The sequence below is a fragment of the Molothrus aeneus genome, chromosome 3 (assembly GCF_037042795.1).
Source record: "Molothrus aeneus isolate 106 chromosome 3, BPBGC_Maene_1.0, whole genome shotgun sequence".
In the NCBI taxonomy this organism is placed as follows: Eukaryota; Metazoa; Chordata; class Aves; order Passeriformes; family Icteridae; genus Molothrus; species Molothrus aeneus.
This window is the reverse complement of record NC_089648.1, coordinates 29,799,157-29,815,875: the sequence shown is the minus strand read 5'-3', so window position 1 is coordinate 29,815,875 and position 16,719 is coordinate 29,799,157. Positions and strand designations below refer to the sequence as shown.

General features: G+C 60.1%; 1 protein-coding gene across 1 annotated transcript; it reads left to right on the top strand.

The window, feature by feature from the left end:
- Nucleotides 1–1,146: 1,146 nt before the first annotated feature.
- On the top strand, nt 1,147–15,849 carry LOC136554258 (spectrin beta chain, non-erythrocytic 4-like). The gene is made up of 31 exons (XM_066546104.1): nt 1,147–1,218; nt 1,511–1,666; nt 2,352–2,483; nt 2,607–2,798; nt 2,880–2,963; nt 3,079–3,197; nt 3,352–3,466; nt 3,731–3,817; nt 4,124–4,239; nt 4,417–4,561; nt 4,778–4,884; nt 5,005–5,083; nt 5,249–5,350; nt 5,426–5,557; nt 5,817–6,073; nt 6,191–6,314; nt 6,480–6,674; nt 6,982–7,137; nt 7,600–7,820; nt 8,135–8,312; nt 8,629–8,778; nt 9,007–9,405; nt 10,971–12,470; nt 12,881–12,961; nt 13,183–13,269; nt 13,396–13,487; nt 13,691–13,776; nt 14,344–14,410; nt 14,534–14,697; nt 14,966–15,100; nt 15,309–15,849. The coding sequence occupies exons 1-31, from the start codon at nt 1,147–1,149 to the stop codon at nt 15,536–15,538; spliced, it is 5,760 nt and encodes a 1,919-aa protein (XP_066402201.1). The 3' UTR covers nt 15,539–15,849.
- The last annotated feature ends 870 nt before the right edge of the window (nt 15,850–16,719 follow it).

Below are 16,719 nucleotides of genomic sequence, written 5' to 3'. Positions count from 1 at the left end.
TTGCTGAACACTTGGGGGGAGCTGTGGATGCTGTTTGGAGAAGCCTGGTAAGAAGAAGATGTGTAAGGAGGGATGGCCAAAAGTGCAGCCAAGCGGTGTCTGGCCCCAGGGCAGGGGGAGGTGGGTGAGTGCTCCTCTGTCCCCTTGGCTGCCAGCACAGTACCAGGCTCACAGCTGTGCCTTCCTGTCTCTAGGTGTTCCTCAGGAAGGATGTGGATGCGGAGGACAAGCAGCAGGAGCCTGGGAGTGTTCAGGCCAGTGTTTTCTGCTCTCCAGTGGACAGATGTTCTCCCTTGTATACGGTATGTGCCTCTGCCTTCGACATTAGGGGGGCATGACATGCAGCTTGGAGCTGAGCTCTGAGGCTGGTCACTGGTGGTGTGCCCAGGTGTGAATGGAGCCTTGCCTCTTCCAGTGAGTGTGGGAACAAGCTGGGCATGATGGGGCCAGGAATCAGCCCCCCAGGCAGCACCCAGGGGTTTTACTACTTCCAAGGGAGCCAGATTATGGGCTCCTCCAGCCATGGCTGAGCCAAGAGACTAAAGGTCACGGAGTCATAGGAGGGCCTGAGAATCTGTGTTGCTATTAAAAAAAAAAAAAAAAAAGACAGAGGATTTCTGTAGTTCTTGTGGTTAAGTAGAACAGGCATTGGAAAGTGAGTCCCGTGCTGTCAGCAGGGCAGCACATGCCAGAGTGCTTAGAGAGCCTGAAACAGTTGCCTAAACCCCACTGCTCCACAGGCTCCTGGAAAATTGCTCCCTGGTGGGCTCGGGGGCAGCTAAGACCCTGTGGCAGAAGGGTGGGAAGTAAGTGCCCGGGTGATGGTGCTGTCCCCTGGGCAGCGTGCAGCTGGGCCCAGGGCTGAGTTTGGAGAAGGGCCAGCACTTTCATTGGCTGACCTTTGCTGTCACCCCTGGCAGAGCTGGAACCCTGACAGAGGGTTTCATCAGCTTTGGCTGCCCACAAGGCCAAATCCCAAGGGAGATGCTGCACTCTCTGCCCCCTCCAACCACTCACCAGGAATGGGGGTCTTGGGTGCTTAGGAGTGGTGGGGCTTACCAGGAACCTGCCTCATGGTCCTCCATCCCATCCCCTGGCAGCATCCCCCTGCATGACACCGAAGAGACACAAATGCTCCTCGCAGGGATGCACTGCCTGAAGCTGGAGGGGCAGCAAGCACTGCATCCATCTCCAGTGTGGGTGCTGGGACCAGTCCAGGTGCTGGGTGCCATCCCAACAGCCTGGAATGACCTAGAGAGTGACCCATTTGAGGGACAGCCCAGCAACCCCCTGCTGGGGTTGCCAAAGCCACCAGTGTGGCCTTGGTAGAGGGAAGTGGTACCTCGGTGTGCTGGAGGAGAACCCCAAATATGTCAGGGAAGGAGTGGAGTTAAGAATAAGGCGTGCTGACCTACTTCATTTGGGTTTCGGAAATGCTGCTGGGAGGTGACAGGGAGGGCTCCCTGGGGCAGCACACTGACACTCCCCACCCCACCTCTGCTCTCCCCAGCTGGCAGCATCCCCAGTGTCATCACCCCAGAAAGAGAGCCCCAAGGGCAAGGAGTCTGCTGCAGCACCAAGATGCAGCGGGCGCAGCGGCGTGGGAGCAGCCCCTCTCCTTGACCTGAGTCCTCTGATAGCCCAGTTCAACCGGGAGATGCTGCAGGTGAGGCAGCTGGGCCCTCTCCCAGGGTCTGTGTGGGAAGCGGAACGGAGGGCCACCGGCAGCCTTTCATGTCAGCTCTGGGGTGGGGTGGGGTGCACAGCAGGGAGGGTTGATCTCCCAGCCCGAGCGAAGCCATGGTTGTGGCATGAGATCATGTTTGGCTGCCTCTCCCTGGCTGTCAGCCCCAGGGAGAGGGGGTCAGCCCACACCAGGGCCCTTCTTCCTCTCCGTGTGCGCATGCTCCTCCCGTGCCCCGTTCTCCTCCTCCTCCTCCTCCTCTCAGACCCTGTCCCTCCCCAGCAGCGTGGGAACTGAGATGGTGGGAGGGCTGCTTCTATGCCATGGTGGGAAGAATGCATGGATGTTTGCACTGGGGAGCAGGATGCAGCGAGGAGAGATGCTTTGTGCAGGGATGTTCTGTGCAGACTGGCCTGCTTGGGCAAACCCAGCTTCTCCTGCTGGGCTGAGGCAGACGCTGGAAAGAAGTGAGGTGCTGCACACCTTCACACCCCCATTGCCACAGATGCTGTCCTCGGTGCCTGTGCTGGCCTGTTGATTCCCAGAGCTGAAAGGGTGCACTCCAGTCCCTGTCACAGCTGTGGGAATGTTTGGGTTTGGGCCCCCAAAGCCGTGTCCTTGAGGCTCTGGTGGAGGCCCCAGCCACGTGGCTGTTTGTGTGCTGCAGGCAGAGAGCTGGGTGCGAGGCAAACTGCGGGACCTGAAGGACGGCTGTGAACTCCAAGACTGGGAGGAGGTGGCCCAGACCTTGCAGCGGGACATGAAGGATTTTGAGAACACACTGATAAAGCTCAATCAGGTGGGGCCAGGCAGGGCATGGTGTGGCATGGCTCCCCTTACTCACAGCACCTGTGTCATGGGTTCTCTGCAGCAGAGGGTCCCTGGGAATCCCTGACACTGAGTGGCTCCCTTGGCCCCACAGATGGGCGAGCAGCTGATGTGGAGGGCAGGCCCCAGTGCAGAGGCCGTGCGGAGGCAGCTGCTGGCCCTGCAGGAGCAGTGGCAGCTCCTGAAGCAGACGGCTGCCAGCCAGAGCAAAGCCCTGGGCGGGCTGCGGAGTCTGCAGGACTTTAACAGGAAAGCTGAGCGGCTGGAGGCATGGATCAAGCACAAGGTTTGAGGGATGGGAAGCATGGTCTGGGGAAAGGGATAGCCTAGTTGTCCCCCCACCTTCTCACACCCTTGCCTGGCCCAGGAGGAGAAGCCCTCTCTGGCAGCCCTCCTGCAGGAATGCCCGGATAAGATCCAGCTCACTCGCCGCATCCTTGACTTGAAGCAGGTGAGAGGTGCTGGGGGGCTGCCAAGCTGTCAGGGACCCCAAACGCCTCGAGGCTGGGGCATGGCACAGGTCCCTGAGGCGGGATGCTGAAGTCTTTCCTCTCTGCTTGGGCCAGGAGGAGCAGCAGTTCCAGAGTCTGCACAAGGAGCTGAACAGCCTGGCCCAGAAGCTGGAGAAACAAGGCAAAAATGAGAGCAGAAACGTCTCAGCCCGGCGCAAGCACCTCAACAAAGCGTGAGTGGAGGACACACGGGCTGAACAGGGCAGAGTCAGGCACCAGGAGCTGACCAGCTGGGAAGCAGGACCCCCCAAACTTCCTGGCCTAGCTCTGCACAGCTCCCCAGACAGGCACAGGCTGCCATTCACCTTTCCCCTTCCACCTGCTCAGGTGGCTGCGGCTGCAGGGGACCCTGAAGGAGCACCACGAGGCTCTGCAGCTGGCCCTGGAGGTGGCCTCCTTCCTCCAGCAAGCAGATATCCTGCTCGGGGTCATCCATGCAAAGGTATCTGCCCTGGAGCCAGGTTCACCCTGGTGTGTGGGGCTGTTGCATGGCCTGAATGAAACTTAGTGGGCAGCACCTTGCTCTTGTCCCCTGCATGGAAGCTTCTGTGGTCCCAGCACTCTCAGCCTGGGCTTTGGGGAGAGAACCAGGGGATGGAGACAGGGAGCCAGGCTGGCAAGTGCAGCTTTGCACTGTTTCTTTCTGCTGGAGCTGGGAGCAGGGCCCTGTCCTCCTCCCACTGCTGACTGTGACCTCTTCTTACAGCAGAGCAGCATCTGCAGTACAGGGAAGCCAGGGGAGGGCGAGCCTTGCCAGGATCAGGATGTCAGGGACATAGCCAGCCAGGTGATGGTGAGTGCAAGACTCTGCCTTGTTCCCTGAGCCCTGGGGAGCATCCTGACAGGGGAAATATGAGCCTTCCCAGGCCAGCTCTGCCACCAGCAGCACTGTGGGCTCTGCAGGCACCCCTCTGTGGGTGGCTGAGGCTGTGTGATGGATGGGGGAGTCTCCCCACGCAGACAAGGACTGGGATAGGCACTCACTGCCTCTTCTGCCCCCAGAGGGCTGGCTGTCATCCCACACCCTGCCCATGGCCATGGTGGTTCATCAGTCTCAAGCTCTGTCTCCATCACTTCTCAGCTGCTCTCTCTTCTCCAGATGCTGGATGTGACCGTGTCCCAGCTCCTAAACTTGCAGCCCAGCCTGGCAGCCCGAGTCACCTCAAAGCACCGAGACGTAAAGGAGAGCTGGGCGCAGCTCCAGCAGGCACTGAGGTAGGGCTTAGCTGGGCAGGAGCCCCAGGTTCCCAACCCTGACCTCCCAGCACTGGAGCCAGAGGCTTGGGAAAGACCTGGGTTAGCCCCTAGCAGGCTGTCTCTGGGGCACCAGCTCCACTCAAGGTCTCTCTTTATCCTTTGCTCCCCTGGGCTTCCCTTGCCTTCCTTTTCCAGGACAGGGAAGGCTCCAGCATGGGCAGGCAGTTCCCCAGGGGGCAGAGCTGCAGCTCCAAATGTTGAGCTTCGAGGAGACGACAGCAGTCACGGGGCTGTGGGTAAGGAAGCCGCAGCCAAATGGACAAGAGGACTCAGCAGCATGGTAAGCACTGGCTTCCTCCAGCCATCTTCAGCTCCTCTGCTCCGAGAAGACAAGGGAGCCTAGGGGAAAGGGGTTCAGGTGTTGGGCAGAATTCAAGCTGAGCACTCCTGGATCTGGTCCCAGCAGTTATAGGAGGTGTGATAAGTGCCAGGCCCGGGGCAAAGCAGGCATGTGCTTTGTGCTGGCCAAGGAGGAATGGGAACCTTTGTGCTGCAGGTACCAAAAGATGTGCTGGAGAAGATGGCAGAGAACAAGAAAGGAGAGGAGAGCAACCCTGGCTCTCCAGCAGTGGGGCAGTCCCCTCACCAAGGGGACAACAAAAGGTACCAGCTTGTGGAGGTGGCTATGGGATCAGGACAGAGTCAAAGGGAACAGGGATGGGGTTCCCCTGTGCAAGGGGGAGCCTCGCAGTCCTGACTGTCCCTCTCTTCTCTCTGCTGGAGGAGGAAAGAGGCAGAGGCTGAGTGGGGGATGCGGCAGCTGGAGACCCAAGTGCAGGACGTCTGCCAGGTGGTGAACACGGTAATGTGTCCTCAAGAGTCCCCTTTGCTCCCTGCCCATCCAAGAGGAGACAGTGTTGGGGAAGGACTCACTTCCCTAACCTCCTCCTGCTGCTCGTGGGCATGCGGGCTTGTGCCCACACGCCTGGTCTGGGCACTAACCAGCATGTCTCCTGCTCCTCAGCAGACTCTGTCCCCATACAAGGAGAGTGTGGCTATGGGAGTCCCCCCACGTCCAGTGGAGGCAGCACAGATGCAGCAAGAACTCAGTGCCAGGGCTGTGCTCCTGGTGAGCCTACTTGGATGTGAGGTGGGGGGAAGACACCAGGTGGGGCCCATCCTGATTGCCCTCCCTCCCTCCCAGGAGGGGTCAGCACGAGGGAGGCCTCCCGGGAGCCCTCAGGTGGAGGCCATGCTGCGTGAACTGGGCGAGTTGTGGGAGGACCTGCAGAGGAGGCACCAGGAGAATGGTGTGGTGCTGCAAGAAATCGATAAGGTATGTGGAGTCAGGGCTATTGGGGGCACAGGGCGTGCTCCAATTGGAACAGCTTGCTGGGCATCACCAACTGAGGCTGGCACCTCTGGGGATTGGAGATGCAGCACTGGCACCAATGTCTCTGGCTGGCCTTGCAGAGGGCACACTTCTCCCATAAGGCTGCCTGTGCCCCAGGTACCCCCAGTGGGATGCCAGCATGACTCCTGCCTCCTCTGGGGGGCCCAGAGCCAGGCTGATGGGTTCCCTGCTCTCCCTGAAGGCCCTGAGGCTGGTGGGGGAGCTGGACCAGGCTGAGCGATGGCTGCAAGACGTGGCTGGGTCGCTCTTGGAGCCAGCTGCCATGAGAAGCCCAGCGGAGCTGCGCCAGGACCTGGAAGAAATGAGCCGGCTGGAGAAGCAGCTCCTGCTCTGTGGCCTCAAGCTGCAGGCACTGCGGGAAGAAGCAGCAGGCGAGGCGCCCACTGAGCACGAGGGAGCAAGGAAGATGCAGAGGAAAGTGGAGATGGTGGAGGAGAAGTGAGTCCTGGAGGAAGGTGCCTCTTCTCTGGTGCCCAGGTTGGGTGGGGAGGAGGATGCTGTCCCTGAGGAGGTGCAGAAGCTGCTGGCACCTCTGATGAGCACCTCTCCCTGCAGGTTGGCACACGTGCAGGCAGCACTGCGGCACCGGGCAGCAGATCTGCGGGACTCCCTGGTGCTGTCTGAGTTCCTGCAGGACCTGCAAGAGGAGGAGGCACGGAGCCAGCAGGGATCTGCAGCAGTGAGTAGTGAGGGCAAGCATCCCTTGGGATCACAAGCATCCCTGGGACTGGACCAAGGGTTGATCTGCAGTTGGCATGGGGGCCCTGTTGGGTGCTCCCCTCCAGCCCAGCTGCCTGGGGTGTCACTCCCCATCTCTTATGTCTGGTATTTCTGCTGGCTTCAGCCAGGGAGTGGGCTTTGCGGCTCGCAGGGGTGTTTTCCCCTGCTCTCAGCCCAGGCCGAGAAGTCTCCAATCAGTGAGGACATGAGTCGGCCCTTGGGAGAGCTGCAGGAGGCTGTGGAGATGCTGAATGATGCGGCGAAGGAGCGGGAGCGGGTCATGGAGGTGGCAGCAGAGACGGAGAGCCTGGAGCGTCTGGTAGGGAACAGAGGCTGGGACCTGGGGATGCATCCAGGAGGTTCATCTGCAGCCAGACATGCCGGCCGATTGGGACAGGGCACCCACTTCAGCTGTCCTCAGTGGGACTCGGGGACATTGGGATTCATGGGAACCGCTCTGTGCAAGGCTGGCATCCTTGTCTCTCACATGGCTGGCACCTGCCTTTGTGCAGCTGCATGGCAGGGTGTCCCCAGGCTGGGGTGGGCTGGGGCTGTGTGGCAGGTGGTAGCACAGGGGCTTCCACCCCGGGGCTGATCTCCCTCTGTGTCTTCTCCTGCCCATCCAGGTGGCAAAGATCTCCCCACAGCTGGAGGCCCTTCAGTGCAGAGCCAAGGCGCTGTCTGAAGACATTGCCCTAGCAGAGAAGAGCTTCACCACAGTGAAGAGTGAGAAGGACCTGCAAGGGCTGCAGGGCTTGCTAAGCTGCCAGCAGGAGATGGAGGTGAGTCAGGGGAGCACTGCCAGGGAGGTGTCCCGGCTGGCTGGGGCTGTCCCAGTGAGGCACTGGCCCCCCTCTGGGGGCCCAGGTGTTGTAAGCCTTGGCACACTGTGGCAGGGCGGGCTGGAATTTTCCAGTGGAGCTGAGACCTGCCTGCTCTGCTCCCCTCTGATAGCATGGGCCAGGCAAGGGGACAGAGCTTGCATCAGCTCCCATGTGCCAACACCCAGCTGCCAGCACCTCACTCATCTTCCCTCTGGTGGGGAAGCGACTCGTGCACACAGGGCAGGGAAGCCAGGGGAAGCCAGGCAGCTCTGTGCTCTTGTTGTGCTCCCCACTGAGGCTAGCTCTGCCCATGTAGCAGCATCCTCTCCTCTGTCCCTGCATCCCAGAATGCAGGGGAGTGCAGCCTGGGTTCAGAGGGGTTGGATGCATCCCAAACCTTTCCTGCCTTGTGATCTTTAGCATGCAGTGTCCCAGACCCTGCAAGGGCAGCTGGAGGAGCTGGAGAGGGTGGCTGCCCGCTTGCAGGAGCTGTGTCCTGCTCGGCAGTGCCCCGTCAGCCAGGAGCTGCAGGAGACGCTGTGGGCCTGGGCAGGGCTGCGAGAGCTGCTGTGGGAGACCCGGCTCCGCGTGCAGCAGGCCAGCCAGCTCCGGCACTTCTTCAAGGATTACTTAGCCATGATGTAAGTGGCAGTGAGCTGTTGGGGTTGCTTCTGTGGGGGTTGAGGGGGAGCTGGTGAGAGCATGGCATTGGCAACTACGTGGGCAGTGCTGGAGCTGCAGCCAGGTGTGACCATGGGGAGCCTGGAATGCAGGGTTGCACCACAGCTGTCTGTTGTGAGGCAGCCCTGCAGCATCTCATCCTGCCCCAACAGCCTTGCCACAACCTCAGGGAGCTGCTTCCAGCTATCACTGAGCATGGGAATGGCTTCCCTGGGGCCTGCAGGGCTGGAGAAGGGTTGGGTCATTCCTCAGCCTGTCTTTCACGTGCTCACAGCTCCTGGACTGAGGACACCCGGGCTCAGATCTTCTCTGAAAGCCCAAGCAGCTCCAGGATCCCAGAGACTCCATGTGAGGAGCTGGAGAGAAGAATTGAAGAGAAACTCAAGGAGTTTGAGGCACTAGCAGCAGCAGGGCAGCAGCTGGTGTCTGAGGAGCACTACCTGAGTGCAACAGTAAGGACAGGGGAAGTAGGGTTGGGGGAAAATTCTCAGCACTTCCTGAAGTCCTCTGGGCACAGACCATGAAAGAAAGAGCACGGTGTGGGTGCAGAGCCCCAGTAAGTGGGAGGGGGACAGCTATGCATCCCTGGGGCTGCTCAGGGCAGGAAGAAGTTTCATCCAGTGGATCCTGAGATCTGATTTGATGTGGCTGCGACTGTATCCCACTCGCAAAAACCTCCTAGCTGCTCTGCTGTGAGATATCCTGGTAGGGCCAGTGTCCCTGGGCCAGGAGTCCTTGCAGGCTGCCCAGCATCTCTCCTCCCATCAGATAAAGGAGCGCTTGGAAGAGCTGCAGAGCATGCTGGGCTGGGTGCTGGTGCGCTGGCGAGCACAGAGGCATCAGCAGCAGGATCTGGGGAGCAGACAGGAGGACAGGAGAGAGCCAGAGAATCTCTCAAGGACATCCCCCACTGGTCAAGTGAGTACCCAGCCATGCTGAGACTGCCAGGGAGAATGACCAGCCTTGAGGCTGAGGGTAGCAGAGGCACTGGATGGAGTGAGTGGTGCAGAAGGTGGGGAGGAATGCATGCCAATACCCCTGGAAGTCTCTGGGGTTCAGGCATGGCAAAGGGAAGGCTGTCCTGAGAAAATGCCTGGTACTCCAGCAGCCCTTCCTTCATGTTCCTTCTCTTGCCTTGCTCCCCAGGAGCAGCATGCTTCACGTGTTTCACCCCACCTGGAAAGCATCCACAGCCCAGTGAAGTTCATGCCCTCCTCCCTCCTCAAGCCTGTGCAAAGATTAGATCCAGAGCTTCCAGAGAAAACAGCCATCTCCCCACCCACATCACCCCTCTTAGATGCCCTGTCAGGAGTGGAGCAGAGCTGGGGGGAGCCCAGTAGCAAAACAGCCCATGATGCGGAATCCCCCAAGGAAGCTGGCACCTGGGATCCTGCTGAGACCTCCACGCTGCTGCTGCCACCACGGGGCCCCTGTGGTCTCGGGGGCACGGTCAACCTCATCCTCAGCATTGGCAAGAAGGGCGAGAAGAAGAAGGCCCAGCTGCTGGCCAGCAGTGAGCGGCCAGGCGAGGAGGCACTGCCAGCGGTACGGGGGGATGGTGGGAGGCTTTGGGAGAACCATGGGCGAGCAGCCACACAGCCAGGCCAGCTCTCTGGAGCTGTGCTCCATGCAGACTGGGAAGGCAGCGGGGTGATCCCCAAGCTGAGACCCCTCTGACCTTTTCTAAGTGAGCTGCTGGGACTGTGTTGGTCTCAGGAGAGGGGCCTTTGGCCATGCTGATGCTGCGTGATGCCTTAGGGCTGAGGCTGGCTTGCGCCACCCACTTTGCCTGTGCTCTCCTGCTGCAGCTTCTTGCCCACTCTGTCCTCTCTGTGTCTCTTTCTCTCCCCTTGCTCAGCTCCCCGCCACTAAACACTCAGGCTGTAAAACCTTTTGGAAGCGTTGCCAGGGGCTTTTAGGAAACACTTGGGGTAGCTTAAAGCGAAAAAGAAAGCCACCACGCCAGCTGGTGGAAGAGGTAATGTCCCGGGGAAGGCTGCATGCTGGGCAGAGTGGCTGCATGGCATGAACCTGCCTGCCACCAACCCTCCTGGCCAGGCCATGGTGCCCAGGTGGCAGTGGTCTGCTGGGAGAGGGAAAACCCTTCTGGTGCTGTGGGGTCCAGAGTGTGGGTGCTGGGACGTGTGAGGAGGGGACTCAGGCAGGGCTTGCTGCAGTTTGCCCCCCCCATTCAAGTAGTTTTGGTGGCCATGGGAGGTATGGCTAGCTGGTGGCCAGTGGGAGAGCCTCCCTGCTCCATTACTGGGGGGGCAGCAGCAGTTCTTGTGTAGCCAGCCAAAGGGGACAAGGATGGCTGGGGCTGTGTGAGGTGCACATTTTGGTGGGATAGGGATCTCACTCCAGGTTGCTTGGCTTGTAACTCTGAGGCTGGGAGTTGGAAATTTGTAGGGGATCACATCTGCTTGTTGCTCCAGAGCCTGTGCAAAAAGGTCTGTGTGTGAGGAGCCCCAAGGGCAGCCTGGCGCAGTAGCCCAGGGGAGAGGGGAGAAGGACAGAGAGGCTGGAAGGCATTGAGGCAGGGGGAGGGCTGCTGGGCTGCCAGGAGAGTTTTGGTAATGGGCACCACCCAGCCTAAGGGATCCAGGGGGACACTGCTCCAGCTCCTGCAGACTCTTGCAGCTGTGGAAGCTCGGGAGAGGGTCTGCAAGGAACGGGAGGGGAGGGGTCTGCACTCAGTCCCTGCCCTTGCATTCGTTGCTTTATTGCCTGGAGCATCCAGGGCTGGCAGGCATGGACTGCAGTGACTGCTGTCTCAGTGGCCACCCAAAAGTGATGGCTTGGAGGTCAGCAGTGCCAGGGAAAAGCTGTATGGCAGTCAGCCCCAGCTGTACCACACCTGGGGAACTCCATCATGGGCAGATTCCCTTGTCTGCCTCTACCCTGCCTGCACCCGTGTGGGAGCAGCCCTCAGGGGACTGAGGTGACGCTCTGTCATTCCCAGCACTGCATGTGCTGCTGGTGAGCATTTTTGTCTGCCTGCCCTTGCAGCCCCCTGCTTTCCCAGACGCAGCATGGAAAGGGGGCAGTTGGCACAGGGTGGTGGAAGCTCCAGCGACGGGGATCACGCCTCTCTCCTTCTGTTTCCTCAGGTGCAGGCGGAGGCCAGGAAAACCTGCACGGCAAAGCGGCCTCCCGCCGTTGTGCGGCGCCCTGCAGCGCCCAGCGGTGGCATGGCGGCCGTGTCCCACACCCTGCCCAAGGCCAGCGCTGGCTGCCTCTTCAACAGCCTGCAGCGGCGGGAGCAGGCCCGGGCAGAGCAGGCCCGGCTCCTGACCCTGCGGGGCATCATGGGCGACAGCTCCCTGAGGCCCACGCCCGAGGAATGCCACGGCCCCAGCAACACGTGGCCTCAGAAATGTGGCTGGAGGAAGGGGGGGCCGGGGGCAGCTGCCGCCGGACCTCAGCCTGGGGAGCTGCTCCTCTACGTCAGGAACCCGCTGGTGCAGGACATCGATGCCGAGTGCGGGGCAGCCCCTCAGAAGCCCTGCCTCCCTCACCCCAAAATCACATGCCCCCGTGTTTCCCTGGGCTCTGTGCTCAGCCTGGAGCTGCCACGGGATGCAGTGGTTCTGGGCTGCCGCCGAGGGGCTGAGGCACGGCAGCAGGAAGCAGAGGGGCAGGAGCAGAGGCAGGATCAAGGGGTGAGGCCGTGGAAGCCCACAGGCACACATGGAGTTGGATGGCAGGAAGATAGGCACAGTCCCCAGGGGCCCAGCAAGAGGCTGGGGATGTCCCCCAAGGGCGAGCAAGAAAGGTGGTTCGAGGAGGTGAGCTTGAAGCCCAGCTACAGCCAGCAGAGAGCACACCCTGCTGGGAAGGAGCACTGGAGCCCACAGCACCCCAGCAGCACCAGTAAAGACCTTCTGGACTTGAGGCCGAGTCAGCCGTCCCGTGTTGGCATGGGGGAAGAGCTGGGAACCCGCTTTGTCCAGGATGACAGCCCCACTGCCTCTGGCAGGGCCAGGCACCACAGAGCTGCTTGGCTGGAGCTTGGATCATCCCCTGCCAGCACCCCAGGCAGGGCTGGAGCCATCCCCAGCCCTGCCTGCACACAGCAGCCAGCCAGCAGCAGCCAGCCGAGAGGGTCCCCGGCTTCCCCTGCTGCCCCCACCCAGCTCTCAGTCTTTGAGTGGGCACTGGGCTCTCCACAGCCCCAGAGCCCTGCACTGGGCACTAAGGAAGTGTGCCACCCTGCCCACAGGCAGTTTGAGGAAGAGGAGGAGGAGCTGCAGGCCATCTGGGATGGGGCACACGAGCGACAGAGCTCACCAGGAGGCAGCTGTGCCAGCCACAGGACGGGCAGCAGGGCGGGCAGCTTGGCCAGCCCCAGCGCCACTGCTGGCGGGCCCCTCATCCTCTCATCAGCCAACAATGTGCTAGTGGCCAAATTCACCCTTCCCACTGCTGCCCAGCTGCTCCAGAGCCCCTCGGGAGAGCAGAGCCCCAGGGTGGTGCACAGTGGCAGTGGCAGTCCCAGTGGGCTCAGGGTTTCCCCCCACATGGAGGAGCTGGTGCCTGCAGCCCCCTTAGATGCCTCCAGTGCCTGGGATCAGCGGAGGCATCGGCAAGAGGAGAGAGAGAGCAGCAAGGTGAGATCCACAGGCCAGGGATTCTCCTTCAGGGTCAGGTAGGGGCTGGGGAGCAGCCAAGGCAGCAGCTGGGTTATCCACTCCAGCAAACATAACCTCTATCTGGGGACTCCCTGACTCCAGTGGCCCCTTTTCTTCAGCTGCTGGGGAAAGGCTAGGTGTGGTATTTGGGGTTCCTGCAGCACATACACCCTCCACCAATCCATAGCCTCAGCAAGGTGGCACTTCACCCCTAAAGCTGAGACACAGCCCAGCCCCTGCCCAGGTGAGAAAGTTGTTCCTCATTGTCATCCCACTGCCACTTTGGCATCGCTCACCAGGGATGGGTCATATAGACCTCATGTGCATGGAGGCTGAGCTGGCACCACCAGCCCCAGAGAAGTTTTTGCTCACCCTCTGTGCCATTGCAGGTCCTGCCTGGTAAAATGGAGTTTCAGATGATGGAGGGGACGCTGGAAAGGAAGCACGTATTGCAGACAGGAGGGAGAAAGGTACAGACATGGCTGTGGGGCTCTTTGGGACAGAGGTGCTGGGACATGTCAGGGGGTGGAGAGAAGGCAAGGATGTTCCTGGAACTACCACAGCAATGCTGCTGGCCATTCTGGAAGGGCACAGCCTCAGAGGCCCTGGGCCGCATTCTGAGTGCCATGAGACCATCTGTCTTCTTCCAAAGCTGTTGGCACCACAGCTGTTCCCTGCTTGCGTCCCACAGGCCAGCTGCCGGGCCTGGGGCCTCTTCCACGCCGTGCTGATGAGGCAGACACTGTGCTTCTACCAGGACCGCAGGGACAGCCTCAAGGTGCCCTGGGGACATTGGGGTGACAAGGGAGGGGGCTGGTGGCAGGGTGATGGCTCTGGGCCCCGTGGCCAGGGAAGGCAGAGCCATCCAATCCCGCTGTTGTCCTTGCTTTCGCTTGTGCTGCAGAGCTCCGTGGTGGCCCTTCCCCTGAACCTCTCCGGGGCAGTCTGCACCCCAGACGCCGAGTACACCAAGAAGACCAACTGCTTCAGGCTTCAGTGAGTGCCCCATCAGGGCAGTAACCACAGCCCTCCCAAGAGTGTCCCTGCTGGAGCAGACACATACCAACATCCCCAGGCAGGACCAGCTCAGTGCTTAGATGAGGATTTCCTTCCTTCTTTCTCACCTGCTTCTCTTCTTTAGTGGTCTGGTGGGGGCTGTTGTATCTGCACCCTACATTGTTCTTCCCCTCTCCCTGCAGGCTGCAGGATGGCTCTGAATACCTCCTGAGGGCCCCCACCCAGCCCCTTATGAATGAATGGGTCTCAAAGCTGCAGCAAAACTCAGGTGAGCAGCCCTGGCAGGCAGAGCAGAGGCCCGGCTCTATGTGGTTACCAAGTTTGTTCAGCCCCCACTGAGCTTTTTGATACATGGGGGGTCAGAAGAGAAGCAGCACAACATTTTACTCTGATTTATGCATCCTCCTAGCCTGCCTTGGGAACAGCAGTTCTCTGCCAGGCAGGATTTGGAGGCTTTGTTTTCACACCACATACACAGCTATAAATCAGGAATAGCACAACTGACGTCAGTGGTGCCTCAGCAGCAAAAAGCCCGTGTCAGGAAAATTATAATTGTGCCTTGGTCTTCCTCCATATCCGCTGGGCTTGGAAATGCCTTGCTTGCCCTTGAGGCAAGGACACCTGTAATACTGAGGTCTTCCTGTTGCTGTCCCCATACCTGAGGAGTTCAAGCCCTGCTATGAAATCCTAGGTTGGTTGTCAAGACCAAGAGCAGGTGCTACAGCAGGAGGTTGGAGGAGCCTGCCATGCAGCATAGGCAGTCGGATCAGGGACTGGCTCTGTGTGGCAGTCCTGTGCACTGCCAGCATCCAGAAGATGTTTGCTGTGCCCCCAGGTTTCCCCAAAGTGGATTACTTCCAGGCAGCAGCACAGCATGTCGAGGGCACTGGTGGTACTGGCAGGTGAGTAGCCAGGAGCTGGCCAGCTGGCTCTTGGTATAACTCTGTCCCACATCTCCCAGAGCATGCTGCTCCAGCAGGACATTGGTGGGCTAGTCTGGTTTGCTAAATCTCTGCTGCTTTCAGTTTCAGCAAGGTCTCCAGCCCTGGGGCCTCCCACCTCCAAGGACATCACCAGGTCACCAGCACCAAGAGCCAGGAGATTGTGGTGTTACCCTGTGCAAGCCCACTACTGCAGAGGTCTCTGGGCAGCCAGGATGGCCCAGTCGATGGGACTGTGACAGCAGCAGGTGACTTTCCTGTCTGGCTGGGTTGCTACTGTTCCCCAGGTTCTCTCCCCAGCCCAGAGACAGCTGAGGGAGGCTGAAGGCTGTTGGTCAGTCTTGAACTTGGTGGTATCTGGGCTAGGAGTCCCAGGGCTTGGGACATGGGGAAAGGAACATTTACTTCACTTCCTGGGATACTGAGATAGTCATACATTTCCCTCTTCTCTCTGGGGCTGACACAGGGGTGTCCTGTGATGGCCTTGCCTTGTGACATGTCTCCATTCTGCTTCAGAGAATGCTCAGGGGGCTGGGCACAAGGAGCAGCAGTGGCCATCCAGGGCATCCCCCGGGCTGTGGGACAACATCTGCCCAGAGGATGACTATGGGCTGGTGGCCAACAAGAGGAGGTCCTACTCCTTCACCTCAGGTACAGTCCTGATTTCTCTGTCACAGCCAGGAGGTGGCACCACTGCCTCTGTCCCCAGACAGCCAAGGACAGATGCGATGCTGCTCCAGCACACACCTGGTCCTACGTACCTGTGCCCTTGGCTGCAGCCCCCATTTGGGGAGGGCTCTAGGGGGCTGCCAGGGCCTGCTGGCACTCTGCTCCTCGCGCTGACTGCTCCTTCTTGCAGCCACGTACCAGAAGCTGAGCGCACGGGCGGTGCCCCAGGAGGCGGCGGGGGCCGGGAGCAGTTACTCGGTCACGCTGTACATAGGGGAGCAGGCTGTGCCCCGGGCACGCTGCCACTCCTTCGTGGCCCCAACAGGGAGCCCCCGCGACGCGCGGGGGGAGAAGACCACCAGCCCCCCTCGCACCAAGAACAAATCTGTCTTCAAGAAGTTTTTTGGGAAGAAAGAGTGAGCCCCAGACTAAGGGAGAAAATGCCCTAACCTGCCTCTTATCCTCCTCTTGGGCCGCTCTGGCGTGGTCTCTACTCCCAGCAGCAGTTAATGGCTCACTGCCTCCCCAGGGGCAAGGGGCTCTGCTTCAGCCAGCCCTGAGGCTGCCCTGTGCCCCAGCCACTGCAGCCCCCAGCCTCAGCCTGGTGCTGAGCACCCCTCCTGCCCACTGCTCTCCCTGGGTGCTGCTGGCTCCCCAGGCATCCTAATGACTCACAGTACAAGCAGAGGGGGGTGGATGATGGTTTTTATTAAAAGATAAATGGACACTTAGTGTGGAGCTTTTTTGTCCAGCAGCATCCATCAGCACAGGAGGAAAGGAGCTCTCTGCAAGGTGGTCCTTGCTAAGGAGTCAGGGAGCTTCAGAGGAGGAGGGCCCTGCAATGAGGTTCAGTCCTGCTTGAGGGGGAAGCCTGAGCTGTTTGGTGCCTTTCACAAGGATGTTTTGTCCCATGCTTCCTCTGTGCCTGCACTCAGCCCAGCTAATCCCGCAGGCTATCTGGGCCCCTTTTCCCTGCCCTGAGAGCTTAGCAGGAAAGTCACTACCTACAGAGTAAATACTCCTGCCTGCACAGTCCTGCCAAGCCTGCCCAGCCTTGCTCTCTCTCAGGATGGCTGTCAGCCTAGGTCACAGCAGGTGAACACTGCCTGACACAGGGGCAGGGATGTGTGGATAGACCCCCATTCCTACAACCCAGATATTTTTGCAGTAACTTCACCAGACCATGCCTGTTTCAACTGCCCCAATTGCCACCTGTACTGGAAAGGGGAAAAAGCAGCTGGTCCAACCTGCCCTGAGCCTGTACAAGCCCTAAGGGAGAAGGGGAAGTTTCCAGGGATGTAGGTAGCAGGGCCTCTCCCTGTCAGGCCGTGAGGCTCAGCTGTGCACACCACTCGCCTCCTCAAACACATTGTGGGGCTTAAAATAGAAGTGCTGGCTGCAGCCCAGCTCTGCAGCAAGGGCTGGGAGAGCAGAAATGCTCCTGCCACCCCATCTCCCTCCTGCAGTGCTCCTGGGGCTGGAGACAGGCAGTGAGGTGGAGGTGGGCACACCAGGGTCACCAGCCTGGACTTCCTCCAGGTTCCCAGCAAGGGGTGGGGAATGCCCTGGTGTGGGCAGGGGTGTGCTTTCTGAGCTTCCCC

Coding starts and splice junctions, on each gene's coding strand:
- LOC136554258 (XM_066546104.1), top strand. CDS start 1,147: ATGCACTGCCTGAAGCTGGAGGGGCAGCAAGCACTGCATCCATCTCCA. Junction 2,484..2,606: donor CACTGATAAAGCTCAATCAG/GTGGGGCCAGGC, acceptor TTGGCCCCACAG/ATGGGCGAGCAGCTGATGTG. Junction 14,411..14,533: donor GGCACTGGTGGTACTGGCAG/GTGAGTAGCCAG, acceptor TGCTGCTTTCAG/TTTCAGCAAGGTCTCCAGCC.